The 14,239-nt window shown below is 59.2% G+C and overlaps 1 protein-coding gene across 1 annotated transcript in view; it reads right to left on the reverse strand.

Annotated features, from left to right (window-relative positions):
* The window catches only part of LOC117888981 (carcinoembryonic antigen-related cell adhesion molecule 5-like), a 30,074-nt gene extending 16,455 nt beyond the window's left edge, over positions 1-13,619 (reverse strand). The window contains exons 1-6 of the mRNA XM_034792778.1: positions 13,459-13,619; positions 11,651-12,025; positions 10,866-11,141; positions 10,181-10,279; positions 9,948-10,039; positions 7,716-7,757 (exon numbers count right to left, since the gene is read on the reverse strand). Of these exons, the coding sequence (XP_034648669.1) occupies positions 7,716-7,757; positions 9,948-10,039; positions 10,181-10,279; positions 10,866-11,141; positions 11,651-12,025; positions 13,459-13,513 (939 nt within the window). The 5' untranslated portion in view covers positions 13,514-13,619. The remainder of the gene's footprint in view (positions 1-7,715; positions 7,758-9,947; positions 10,040-10,180; positions 10,280-10,865; positions 11,142-11,650; positions 12,026-13,458) is intronic.
* Between the last annotated feature and the right edge of the window lie 620 nt (positions 13,620-14,239).

The following is a 14,239-nucleotide window of genomic DNA, read 5'->3' on the forward strand; positions in this document are numbered from 1 at the left end:
CCAGTATCAGCACTAGTGCCACTCGTTATGGGGACGAATGGTTATGAAAACCAATACCCCAGTAAAAGAAAAAAGGTTCTCCTGATCCCAAAGGACCAAGCCCCAGACCCAAGTCAATATACAAACCAGATCTTACCCACAAATCACGCTGTTGCCAATCCTTTAGAATCTAAAATCTAAAGGTTTATTCATAAAAGGAAAAAGATCTGGATGAGAGCTAGAATTGGTTACATGGAATCAATGACATCCAGTAATGGCCAAGTTCTTGGTTCAGGCTTGTAGCAGCGATAGAACAAACTGCAGGTTCAAATCAAGTCTCTGGAACATCCCCAGCTGGGATGGGTCCTTCAGTCCTTTGTTCAGAGCTTCAGTTTGTAGCACATAAGAAGAACATAAGAACATAGCAAGGTTCCTCCAGAACTCAGAAGTGGATTGAAGACAAGATGGAGTGTTTCCAGGGCCTTTTATAGTCTCTGCCCATGGAAGGTCGCCCCTTTGTTCTTACTGTGGAAAATCACAGCAGTAAGATGGAAGTTGGAGTCACATGGGCAAGTCACATGTCCGTGCATGACTCGGTTTACAGGCCGACGCCATTGTTTCCATGTTAGTTTGAAGGTTCCCAGGAAAGCTCAGATGTGGATTGGCGTCTCCCAAAGTCCATTGTCGGTTAAGTGTTTCTTGACTGGGCACTTACTGAGAATAGCCCCTTCTCAAGAAGCCAACCACATGCTTCACTGAGGCTACTTGGAATCAAATACATTTGAGGTACAAGGACAGAGCCAAAATTCATAACTTCAACTACCAGATGATTCACACCTACAGACAGCATCATCATAACCAGCAAACCAGAACCTTTCCATAGACATCTCGCTGGACCGCCTTTCTACAAGATTAGGTGTAAATATATAACAGTGGTTGGTTGCACCAATGATCTGTATGGTCATAGTTTATGTCAATAATGTCACACGGGGGCACCCAGGGTCCTGCCCCGAGGGGAGTGGCTGCCAGCGGGTTTGTCTCCTGCAGGGAGCGTCGGAGCCTGGCCAGCTGGGAGTCGGGGGGAGCTGGACGCTGGGGGGAGCCGAACCCCGCAGGAGCTGCCAGGGGTGGGTTCGGGACGTAGGGGCACTGGGAAGCGCGTTCCCAGTTTATTCTCCATCTCACCCATTGTCCCGTTAACTCCAGCGGCTCCTTCTCCCAGCTCTGGGCTCTGGGCAATAAACTCAGCCTGGTTTTCTCTGTAACACCTGGCCGTGCTGGGGCCGAGCGGGGTGCGGGTTGGGGGTCACTGCTGAGCTGGGGGTTCTGGGCCTTGGGGGGAAGCTGGGAACTCAGCCAGTGGGCAGTGCCAGGGCTGGGTGCTCAGGGGGCTGCTAAGCGGTTGGGGGGCCAATCGCTGACCTGCCCAGGGCTGAGGGGAGGTTGTGATGCCTGGGGGGGGGGTCGGGGAGGTGACCCCCGGCAGGACCAGACAAGGCTCCTTGGGCCGGCGCAGGGGGTCGCGAGGGGCCTCACAGCCCAGCACCCCGGGAAGCATCACACGGCCCGGGGGGCAAAGGGGGAGCAGAGCGAGAGCAAAGGCCCCACACGCGACCTCCGTGGGCATGTCTGTTCAGCAATTACAGACCCACAGCTGGGCCCTGCCCCCAGCCCCCCATTGTGTTATAACCCAGCTCCGGGCGCAGGCCGTCCCTGCAGGCTGGGGGCTCCGGGCACAGTCCCCCCATGGCCTGGGCGCAGGACAACCAGCAGGAGGCGCCGCAGGGGTGAGTCCCGCCCCATGATAGGGGATCACCGTGAGCTGAGTCAGGGGGTGACAGGGGTGGGTGCAGAGGAGGTAGGTGGGGGGGATTTGGGGGGTGTTTAGCGCCGGTCACTGGGGAGACCAGCTTGTCCTTTGCTGTGTCAGTGTCGGGGTCCAGCTGCCGGTTGAGTCTCCTGCCCTGTCCCAGCTCTGCCTGGGGGGCTCTGGGGTTTGGCTTTGGTTGCTGTGAGTCTGGTTTGCCTCCCGACAGTGCCCTGCCTGACCCCCCCCATTGTGTCCCCCCCAGCGCCTCCCAGAACCAGATCCCCAGGGCTGCGGGGGAGCCAGCGGGGGCCCTGTAGACATCTGCGCAGCCTGTGTCCAGATTCCCTGTTGCAGCAGGGACCAGATTTCGACACGGCCTCCAGGTGAAGGTGCAGTGGGGGGTGGGGAGGGCAGGTGAGTCCCCCTCCCCCCGGGGGCTGGCAGGGCTGGCAGGAAACAGGGAGCACGGTGCCAAAGGGGCCGTACCCTGTGCCCCATACCTGCGCTGGACCGGGTAAGGGAGGTGCTTCGTGCCAGCTCCACTCCCCCCCTCCACTTCCCCCGTTCCTGCCTTTTGCCCCTGTCACAGAGGCCCCGGGCGATGCTCTGGGACTGCTCCCCACAAAGCCAGTCAGGACTCTGGGGAGCCTCCTCTCCCTCGGAGCAGACTGTCTCCAGGGCAAGAAGCTCACAGGGCTTCACCTCCTGGGTCTCTCCTGGGAGCATTCAGCATCTGCCCCTCCGTGCGCTTCCCACAGCGAGTCCGCCCAGGTGGGGTCCTGGGGAAGCCAGAGGGTTCTGCACCCCCACTTCGCAGTCAGACGTGACTCTCAGCCAGCCAGTAAAACAAGGTTTATTAGATGATAAGAACATGGTCTAAAACAGAGCTTGTAGGGACAGCGGCGAACGGGACCCCTTGGCCAGGTCCATTATGGGGTTCAGAGAGCCAGACACCCCCGTCTGCCCTCACTCCCCGTCCCCAGCCAGCCCCAAACTGAAACTCCCTCCAGCCCCTCCTCTCTGGCCTTTGTCTCTTTCCCGGGCCAGGAGGTCACCTGATCTCTTTGTTCACCTTTAGTTATCCCCTTGAAGGGGGGAAGGGCCCTGGCCATTTGTTGCCAGGAGATAGAGTGTCGGCCATTTATGCACACTGGCCTTTCCCTACCACCTAGAGAATGAAGACCTGCATAGGGGAAACTGAGGCACAAACACAATATTCAGAGGAAACATTAAGAACAGTCCCACTTCATCACAGAGGTGGAGGACCAGCCTCACTCTTGGTATGCCCGATAACACGATGGTGCTGGCTTCCCCAGTGGTTAGGAATGCACAACCTGAGCTGATAGCGTGATGGAAAATAGAATGATAGGTAGATATAAAGCTCCCTAAGGTATCCTTACATGGTATTTTATAGGATCCTGACACTATGTAATTCAGGCCCAACCTACTGTACCCAAATCTTGTTTCCATACCCTAAGGAATTTATGGGTACCCTTATCCTATAGGTTAGTGGATTATGACACTTACTCTTTCATATTACCTCACTCCAAAAACTGCCAACCTAGGCTCTCTTGGTGACTTCCAGGTTTGTGGTGTACCCGGCAGTGTGTGTAATTCCTCCCTTCGGTTCCCCAAAGTTCAGGGACCATTTCTATCTGTGCCAAAGGTTGCCAGCTTTTATGCTGACTTACTCTTAACTGATCATACTTTTAGCTATTTAGCGGGTCTTACTGGATACAGGCCGGTCAGCTTCTTGCATTTCAGCAAAACTTATTCTACGTATAATTATTAGGAAACACATTTCATATGCCTTGACACCTCCTAATTTCATAGGAATTCAGACTGATAAGATATAAGAATCATGTATGAAATGGATAAATTCGGAAAGAGAAGTATATTATTTGATACGGCTCCCTCATGAGGTCCAGAACACAATCCAGGGCCTGCCCTTTGACTGTTCCCAGAAATGCCTCAAATCACCTCAGACCGCTGGGTTCTGAGCACGATAGAACTGGGATATTCTCTCCAATTCTGTTCCCTCCCGCCCACCCAGTCCCTCTTCAGGGACCCTTCTCATGACCAAACGCTCCTACAGCTCGGGGCGGTCGAGGAGGTGTCTCTGGAGTTCAGGGGCAGGGGTTTCTTCTCCTGTTACTTCTTAATCCCCAGGACCAAGGGTTGGCTCAGGCCCATTCTAGACCTGCGAAACCTCAACAGATTCATGAAGAAATTGAAGTTCCGCATGGTCTCCCTGGCTTCCATCGTTCCCTCCCTGGATCTGGGGGACTGGTTCGCTGCCCTCGACTTGAAGGACACGCACTTCCACGTCTCCATAATCCCATCACACAGACGTTTTCTGTGATTTGTTCACGGGCCTCCCCTTCGGCCTGTTGGCGGCCCCTTGGGTGTTCAACAAGTGCACGTCGGTCATGGCAGCCTTCCTTCAAAAGCATCAGGTGCAAGTCTTCCCATATCTGGACGACTGGCTCATCAAGGGCTGGTGCCGAGCCCAGGTGGAGGAACACATGAACCTGGTGCGTGCGACGTTCCTCAGACTCGGTCTCATCTTCAATGTGGCGAAGTCGACCTTAATCCCCACTCAGAGAATAGAATTCATCAGAGCCCCCTTGGACTCTGCTCAGGCCAGGTCGTTCCTGCCCGAGTCTCGTTTTCTAGCTACGAGGGCCAGCATGGAAGGTCTCCACCGGCTCCCCACCATGACGGCCAGAAATGACCTACAATTGCTCAGACATATGGCAGCTCACACCTGCGTGGTGCAGCATGCAAGGCTGCGGCTCCGTCCCCTGCAGGCGTGGTTGCCCCATGTGCACAGGCAGAACCGGGACTATCCAGGCAGACTGGTCACGCTCACTCCTCGGGTTCTCGAGTCCCTCCGGTGGTGGCTCGATTCACAACCAGCCTGTGCAGGAACATCTGTCTCCAAACCCCAGCCGTTGCCATCGCTGTCGCTGGTCACGGACGCGTCGGTGCTGGGGTGGGGAACGCACATGGGGAACCTCAGGGTCTATGGTCCCAGGCGGAACGATCACTGCACGTCCATGTCAGGGACGTACGGGCGGCGCGTCTCGCTTGCCAGACGTTTCATGCCCAGCTCCAGGGCAGATGTGTATCGATGCCGACAGACAACACCACAGCAATGTTCTATATAAACAGACAGGGTGGTGCCCACTCCTCTCCCCTGAGCCAGGAAGCCCTCGGGCTGTGGGACTTTTGCATCGCCCACTCGATAAGCTGGAGGCGTCGTATCTGCCGGGCTCTCAAAACAAACTGGCCGATCGCCTCAGCAGGTCCTTTCATTGCCACGCGTGGTCTCTCTGCCCAGACGTCATCAGCAATATCTTCCAGAGGTGGGGCGCTCCCCAGATCAACCGTTCACGACACGGAGCAGCAAGCAGTGTCAGCAGTTCTGCTCCTTCCTGAACCACAGCCAGGCTCGATCCCGGACGCCTTTCTCCTCTCGTGGACGGGCCACTGTCACGGACTCACAGGTCGGGCCCACTCTTGGCCCCATGCGGTCTGTGGGGGGTGCCCCTTTCAGTGCGACAGCCCTTCTCGGGGGTCCACTCTCTCTCGGGGTCAGGCCCCTCCACCTCCTGGAGCCGCACCTCTCTGAGCCTTAGCACGTCTGTCTCTGCTGTGGGCCCCCTCAGGGAGTCCCCTCACTCTGGGAGCCCGGTGCATGCTGGGAGCCCAGTGCATGCTGGAAGGCCTCACAGAAAACCCAGGTATGAGCAGCGCTGCCTGAGTCTGCAGAGAGCCTGAGCCAATCGCTCTGGGAGAGCCAACAGCTGCCCTATCCCTGGCTCTGTGATGTTAACTCTGGTCCCTACTGACAACAGGGCCATACTGTTAACACTTTGGTTTCTGGTGACTTGGGAACATCCAGCTCTGCCCCACCCCCAATTCCCAGCTGAGGGCGGTGCAGAGAATGGGCAGGAAATGCAGCAATCGGCTGGTTCAGCAATACCCGGTGGGAGGGGCCGAGGGTAACCAGCAGGAGCGGGGCGGGGGGGGGGCTGTGAAGGAGCGTGAGACCCAGTGACAGACACACCCAGGAAGTGGCAGAGTCACCCCCTTCCCCCCCAGACTGCACATACACACACACACACACACTGTTCCCTAGCAGCCGAAGTGGAAGTGGGCGGGTGTGGCTGGGAGGGGACAGTCTCAGCCAGGAGGGACCCTGTGGGGCTGCCCTGCCTGTGGGTCCAGGCTCACAGAACAGACCCCCCCCCCACTGGATCGAGATGGGTCCTGGGTGCTGGAACTAGGGGGCTGCCGCACCCCTGGCCGGACGTGGTTTCCATCATACGCAGGGTTTGCAGTTTGGGTCAATGGCTCTCAGCCCCCCACTGTCCATATGGCTCCAGCGCCCCTGGGTCCTGCTGCAGCGAAGGGCAAAGCCCAGAGGGTCCCAGCCCAGGGGTGCTAATCAGGCCTGGCCCAGCGGGGTCGCCCCCCGGCTCACCAGGAGGGGGGCCGAGAGCTCCCTCCCGGAGCAGCCCCTGTCCGGCTGAGCCCTGCGGGGCGCTGGGCCGCACTTCGCCAGCAGGGGGCAGCAGCGAGTGCCCAGCCCGGCTGGGGCCGGATCGCGCCGGGGGCTCCCGCGGTCTGGCTGCTTCGCGGGTGGGGCCTTTGCTCCCGCTCTGCTCCCCCTGCACCCCTGGGCTGCGCGTGTGTGACGGTTCCCGGGGTGCCGGGCTCACAGGCCCCTCACAACCCCCTGCCCCCTGTGAGGAGCCTCTTCTGGCCCTGCTGGAGGTCAGACCCCCAACCCCCCTCCGCAGGCAGCACAACCCCCCGCTCAGCCCTCGACAGGTCAGCGATTGCCCCCCCCACCCCCCCCGGCCCCCCTCCCCGCCCCCCCCCCAACGCCCCGGACCCCCCGGCTGGGCAGTGCCCCCCCCCCCCAGCCAGTGCCCCGCTCAGCCCCGGCACGGCCAGGCCTGACAGAGAAAACCAGGCTGAGTGTATGGACCAGAGCCCAGAGCTGGGAGAAGGAGCCGCTGGAGGCTCCTGTTATTTACTCCTCATAACACAAGAACTAGGCGTCAGCAAATGAAATTAATTCACAAAACACACAGTCAACCCGTGGGACCCAGGCCAGTCACTCAGCCGCCCGGGCCCCTCTGTGCAGTGGGGAGCTCCCGCGGCCTGGTGTGGGACACAGAGTGCCAGGCTCAGGTCAGGCGGGCAGAGAACAGGGCACGTGCCCAGGCTGGGGGTGTTTGGTCATGAGACGTCACCAAGCCAAATCCTGGGCTGGGCACAATGGAGCTGGAGCCAGTCACAGGCGCCGACTTTCTGATCTCCTCGCAGGGGCCCAGACGCTGCGGTGATGGGCCCCAGGGAAGCAGCATGGACAGATGGATGGACGGACCCCCCGGGCCGGACGGTGACTGTTCCTGCCCTCTAATGCTTCATCGACGGGACGACCCCGGGGCGGCGGGACCCAGGCTCAGGGACGTGCCTTTCCCAGCATGCCCCGGGGGCAGGAGGGGGCGTCACTTCTTCAGCTCCTCATACACGTCTGGCTGTCGGGGCTGCAGCATCTGGGGGAAATGGGGATGATTCAGCCAGAGAACCCCCGGGGGAGAAACGGGGACCCCACCCTGCAGGGCTCAGCCCTCCACGTCCCCCATGGGGCCACAAAAGCCCCTCCTACTCCAGGGGCCTAACAGCCCCTCCCATCCTGGGGGCCCCATCCCTCCCCCACTGGCTGGTCCCCCCCAGCCCTTCCCTTCAGCCCTGGGGCTCCCGGCTGGTCCCCCTCTGGCTCACTCTGCCCCCCCCCGGGGATGTGATAACCAGCCCCATTCCCAGCCATAGGGCTTGTGGGGGAGCATCTCCCCCCTTCCCCCACTGGATCCGAACCCCCCTCAGGGGGGAGGATACTGGCACTCACCTGATATGTGGGACTGGGATCAGGGGGGCTCCCGGGCTGGGCCTGGGGGAGGCAGAGGCAAGAGAGTCGTTAGCACCAGACCCCAGAGACCCCCCCAGACCCTCAGCCGAGCTCGGGGTGGGGGGGACCCTGGGACAGTCAATGAGACCTAGGGTTTGTGTAAGCCCCCGCACCGCACCCAAAGTGGGCAGGGTAAACTGGCAGGGGGCTGCGGGTCGGGACTGAGTGTAGAACTGATGAATGAAATTGTTTTTAATTGTTCACTTTATTAATGTAACTTCATAGGTAAAGTTTTATGAACGAAACAACATTGATTCATAAAACCAGTTACCCTAAAACTGGCTAATTAACAATTAAAATGCTTGTTAAGAGCCACAATTCAGCCAGCTGCCCTTGTAAGTTTCACTTTCAATCCAATTTCTGCTTAAATCACTGAAACTTGAACTGTTTCAAAATTCAGGTTTCAGAGTAACAGCCGTGTTAGTCTGTGGCCGCAGAAAGAACAGGAGGACTTGTGACACCTTAGAGACTAACACATTTATTGTAGCATAAGCTTCGTGGGCTACAGCCCACTTCTTCGGATGCATAGACTGGAACACACAGAAAAACGCTTATGCTCAAATAAATGTGTTAGTCTCTAAGGTGTAACTTCTGTTCACTGTTTGCCATATTGTAACTCAAACTCCATTTTAAAACGCTCACTCCATTTTGTAAGCTGTCTGCAACCTTCATTTTTGCAAACCCTGCTGTAGTCTTGTTAGTTTAGTTCAGATGTGTGGAATCAACCTCCAGCCCCAGCCTGATAAAGTGAAGTGGAAATACCAAGGGCTGAAGATGCAGACAACAGCCCTGACAAAGTGAGAAGAATCCACCCTAAAAGAAAAGAACAAAGGTACAATAGAAGGAAGATCAAAGCCTGGTCCCAGGCTGAAAGTCAGGTCTGCAATTGATGGGTGATCAATCACACCTAGGGTTACCATATTTAACAAATTAAAAAAGAGGACCCTCCACGGGGCCCTGGCCCCGCCCATTTTCCACCCCAGCCCGCCCCAACTCCGCCCCTTCCCTGCCCCAATCCCGCCCTAACTCCGCCCCCTACTCCCTTCCACTCCCAGCCACGCGAAAAGGGCTGCCTGAGCGCTACCGGCTTCACGGTTTGCCGGCGCCCCCGGCCGGCGCTTCCCCAGCGCAGCTGGAGCCCGGGAGGGGAAGCGCCCAGCTGGGGGCGCAGGGTCTGGAGGCTGCCCGGCAAACCGTGAAGCCAGTAGCGCTTGGGCTTCGGGCAGCCCCTATGCCTCCAGACCCTGCGCCCCCAGCTGGGCACTTCCCCTCCCGGGCTCCGGCGGCACAGGGTCCGGAGGCACGGGGGCTGCGCGAAGCCGGTAGTGCTCGGGCAGCCCGGCTCTTAAACAGAGCCGAAGAGTCAGGGGAGGAGCAGAGCCGCTGCGGGAGGGGAAGTGCCCGGCCGGCATTTTCCCGGACATGTTCGGCTTTTTGGCAATTCCCCCCGGACGGGGGTTTGATTGCCGAAAAGCCGGACATGTCCGGGAAAAACCGGACATATGGTAACCCTAATCACACCGACCCCAGAGGCAGCGTGACACAGCAAGACCTATAGACACTGGATTCAAACTAAAGCCTACAAAAAGGATGGGGGAGATGGAAGACTTTGGGTAACGTTCTGCTGCCAACATGGAAGGGCATCGGTGCGCCCGACAGAGACCGGCCCTTCCTTGTGCCCGGCTTTCCTGGCCAGTTACCGCCACAAGCTACGAACCCAAGCTGTGAAATCAAGCCACGAACTCAAGCTACGTTCAGGACTAGTAACTATCCAGCAGCTGCAGAACATCAGGGGGGGGGGGGGGGGGGTGTGTGTGTGTGTGTGTGTGTGTGTGTGTGTGTGTGTGTGTGTGTGTGTGTGTGTGTGTGTGTGTATATATATATATAAGCATTAAGGTATTAGCTAGTGGTTATAGATCAAATTAAGCAACAGAGGGTCCTGTGGCACCTTTAAGACTAACAGAAGTATTGGAGCATAAGCTTTCGTGGGTGAATGCCCCCTTCGTCAGACGCCACACTAGAGCAAATTGTTATCATAATAAATGTGGCATCTTTGCCTTGCCCCCCCCGAAAAGATCCTGTGTAGTTTTGTCTGCATAACATGAGTGGCACCCGCAGAGGAGGGGGTGGGACTGGAATAGCAGAGGGAGGGGCTGAGCCCTTGTCACTCACCACTGGCCCCACCCAGGCTGTAAGGGGCAGGTTCTCGTACACCAGGACGGGTGCCCCGTTCTTCTTGGGGGTCTTGTTCCGGCAGCGAGAGGCTGGGAGGAATCATCAGAGATGCTGGAATTGGGGTCCTGGTCCCAGCTCCCCCCTCTAACCACTAGACCCCACTCCCCTCCCAGAACCAAGGAGAGAACCCAGGAGTCCTGGCTCTCCCAGGGGGCGGGGCTGTTACTCACAGAGGAAATAGGCCCCGACTCCGACCAGTGCTGCCCCCACCAGTGACCCGATGAGAATCCCAGCGACGGCCCCGGCAGAGAGAGCTGGACGAGGGGCGTCTGGAGGAGAGATGTGGGGGGGGGTTGGATCAGACATTCAGCCACAATCCCCCCACCCTGCTCCCTGCAGCCCAGCACCCCCTAGCGCCACACTGGGGCATTGGTGCCAGACCTTGGATCTCTGTGTCTGCAGCGCGTTGCTCCATCCCGGGATTCACCCGTCCCTGTCACCCACACGGCGACAGATGCCCAGGCAGTGCGGCCGGTGACGGGGTTGTGAGCCTGGCACTCGTACGTGCCCTGCTGAGCCCAGGTTGTGGAGTTAAAGGGCAAGATTATCCTGGTCTCGTTTGTGTCGGTGCCGTTGAGAACCCAGCGATAGCTCAGGGCTGGGACGGAGTCAAAGACACACGTCAGGTTCAGAGGGGACCCGAGGTCAGGGCAATGGGTCCGGGCAGGTCTATCCTGGCAGAGTCTGGCCCATCTACACAGAGAGGGACAGGGTCAGCGGATGGATGGCACCAGTGAGGGGTCCCTGTTTAACCAGCACCCTGCCCCACCCCAGAGGCAGCTGCATCTCTGTGGCTGGGTGATGCCGGCAGGGCCAGGGGCAGCACGGCCGGGGGACGGGGCTGCAGTTACTCACAGGCCACCATCACAGTGCTGGGCTCACTGCGTACGGAGCTGATGGGGTTCCCGACCTCGCACTGGTAGGCGCCGGCGTCGCCCCGGGTGACATTCGGCACCATGAGGGTCCGGTTTTCAGGGGACAGCCCCAGCCGCTCACTGGGCATGAGGGATGCCCCGTCCCGGAGCCAGAGCACGGTGTCGGCGCTGGGGGAGCTGTTACACGTGAGGGTGAAGGTCCCGTTCTCCAGCACCTGGGTTTGGTCAGGCGTCACCGTGGGCCTGGGCAGCATTTCTGGGAACAGAGAGAGCATCACTGGGGGGAGTGGCTGGATCCAACCTGACCCCCAGGGGAGCCCTCGCTGTACGGGGCTCCTGCCCCACAGCCCTGTGGAGGATTCAGACCCAGGCGCCTGGCGGCAGTAGTGAGCTGTTATCCAGCTGCAAACTTCATTGGAGGGCGACACAGCTACATGGGAAAGAGTGGGGTTCTGGGAGCCAGGACTCCTGGGTTCTCTCCAGGGAGGGCTGGGGAGTGGGGTCTGCGTGGGGAGGTCTGTGCAGTGGGCCAAGGGTTAATGCAGATTGTACCAACTGCCACAGAAGCTGCTGTTTGGGGGCTGGGGGGGGTGTCACTCCCCATCCGGGATGCCACGTACAGGGCAGGGCCTGTGTTTGGGGGCAGGTTCCTCCATGACCCAGCCACGCTGATCCCTGGGAGAGATCCCCAGACCCCCATCGCTGGGGCGGGGCGGGGGGGGCACATGGCCTGGGATCAGCGCAGCTCCCGTGGGGGCAACTTACCAGAGACGCGCAGAACCACCCTGATGGAGCGGACAGGGTTAGTACCAGTACGGCTCTGTATCAGCACCGTGTAGTTCCCGGTGTCGCTGAGCGTTAACCCCGCGATGTGCAGGGTGCAGCCCGGCCCCGCTATCTCCCGCCCCGTGTAGGCTGGGCCAGGGATCTGATCAGGGGCAGGAGGTGGGTAGTAGGTGAGGATCCGGCTGCTTTCATGAGTGGTCGCTGATCGGTACCAGCTGCAGACCAGCACGTCCTGTGGCAGATTCTGCGGGGCCAGACTGACGCCCCCTCCCACCACGGGGCTCGGCGGGGTGAGGACGATGGTCACTGGGGTCTGGGCTGGCGCCGGCTGGAGGCAGGAGCCCAGGACAGAGGCTGCGGGGGGAGGAAAGTCTCAGTTGGGCAGCGAGAGGCCGGGGTGTGGGGGGTCAGTCGGGGCCCCCTTCCTATCCCTGTTCTGACCCTTTCCGCACACTCCCACCACCCCTGGCTGCTGCGGCCTGGTGAGGTTCCTCCAGAGGGGATCTAGGAACTGAAAGTGAAAAAGCCTCCAGCCGGCCGGGCCCATCAGCACAAGGCCGGCTCCAGGCACCAGCGGAGCAAGCAGGTACCTGGGGCGGCCAGCGAAGAGAGGGGCGGCACGTCCGGGTCTTCGACGGCAATTCGGCAGCAGGTCCCTCAGTCCCTCTGGGAGCGAAGGACCCGCCATCGAATTGCCGCCGAAGAATCGTGATCGCGGCTTTTTTTTTTTTTTCCCTCCTGCTTGGGGCGGCAAAAACCCTGGAGCCGGCCCTAACCGCTAACGAGCCATTGAGGGGTAACGAAGCCATTTCACAGGCGTTTGCCGACCCCCAGGGATACACTGACAGGTTCTGAATTTACTGACAAAACCAGCTGTGCGTCACTGTCACAGTTACTCCGAACATGTCACTCTGCAGGACCCGAGTTTAAAATTTGCTTTAAAGATATTTCAATCGTGTGTTGCAGAAGATTATAAATTCACATCTCTGAAAAATCCTTGCATAGATTTTTAGATGCACAGTCTGAGTATTCGTCTTTAGCCTTAAACGCTTGGATCGTCAGACATTCAGTTTTCCTAATAAAGCCTTCAAAAGACCCCCCCCCCCTTTTCTAACATACACAGGCGAGCCCGGGCTGCCGTCGGGCACATGGGCACCAGTTAATAATACTGCACAGGGGCCCATAAATCCTAAGGATGGCCCGGCCTGGGCCGGTTCCTGCCCGGCCTTCCAGAGCTCAGCCCCCGACTGGGGGAACCTGCCCCGGGCCCCTGGGGAATGGGACCCCCAGGCTGGGGCTGCACCAGGGACACAGACAGCGACATCGAGCTGGCGACAGCATCGTCCCAAACACCTTCCCCTGGACCCCAGCCTGGGCATGGTGTGTGTGTGTTTGTATTGAGCTGTGTCTGTGCATTCTCTGTGTGTACGCACAGCGGTATCTCTGCAGCTGTGTGTATCAGTGTGTGTGTGAGCACAGCTGTGTCAGTGCAGCTTACGTGTGTCTTTGTGTGTGTCTGTGTCCGGGACACAGGCGTGTCTCTGTGTGGGTGTCACATGTCTGCGTGTGTGTCTGTGCACATGCTCTCCCAGCCCTGGTCTCCCCCCCCCAGCTCTGCCAGAGCCCCTCACTCCCGACCCACAGCCCCCTGCTCTCCCAGCCCTGGTCTCCCCCCTCCCAGCTCTGCCAGAGCCCCTCACTCCCGACCCGCAGCCCCTCTACCTTCGTTTCTGCTCTTCTCTATTGGATGCATTTGTGTCCCAGACACCTGGGTTCCCCCTTCTCACCTGCCAAGAGAATCGCTCTCCAGGGGCCGCCCAGCCTGTTGGGGATTTGCCCCATTGTCCTTTGTTGCACCAGGACCTGCCTTGAACTGGGCAGGGTGGCATCTGCATTGGGACCAGGACCCACAGGCAGGGCAGCCCCATGGGGCCCCTCCCGGCTCAGACTTCCCTTCCCATCTGCAACCGCCCACTTCCCCTTCGGCCGCTGTGGCGGCAGGGTGATTCACTGGGGAAGTGGGAGGGGGTGAAGGCTGCAGTTGGGGGTGCGGGCTCTGGAAGGGGCCAGAAATAAGGCTTCAGGGTGTGGGAGGGGGCTACGGGCTGGAGCAGGGCGTTGGGGTGCAGGAGGGGGTTGGGGTGCAGGGTCTGGGAGGGGCTCGGGTCTGGGACAGGGGATTCGGGGTGCGGACTCCAGCCGGGCAGCAGTTACCCCAGTCAGCGGCGCAGAGGGGCTAAGGAAGGCTCCCTGCCTGACCTGGCTCTGCGCTGCTTCCGGAAGCGGCCGGTACGTCCGGCCCCTAGGCAGAGGCGCAGCCAGGCGGATGTGCGAGGTGCGCGTGTGACAAAGTGGGACTGTTCTTAATGTTTCCTCTGAATACTGTGTGGATGCCTCAGTTTCCCCTATGCATTTCTGAAGTCTCTAGGTGGTGGGGAAAGGCCAGTGTGCATAAATCACTGACACTCAGTCTTCTGGTAACAAATGGCTGGGGCCCTTCCCCCCCTGCAAGGGGATAGCTAAAGGTGAACAAAGAGATCAGGTGACCTCCTGGACCGAGAAAGAGAT

The sequence above is a fragment of the Trachemys scripta genome, chromosome 16, assembly GCF_013100865.1.
Source record: "Trachemys scripta elegans isolate TJP31775 chromosome 16, CAS_Tse_1.0, whole genome shotgun sequence".
NCBI lineage: Eukaryota > Metazoa > Chordata > Testudines > Emydidae > Trachemys > Trachemys scripta.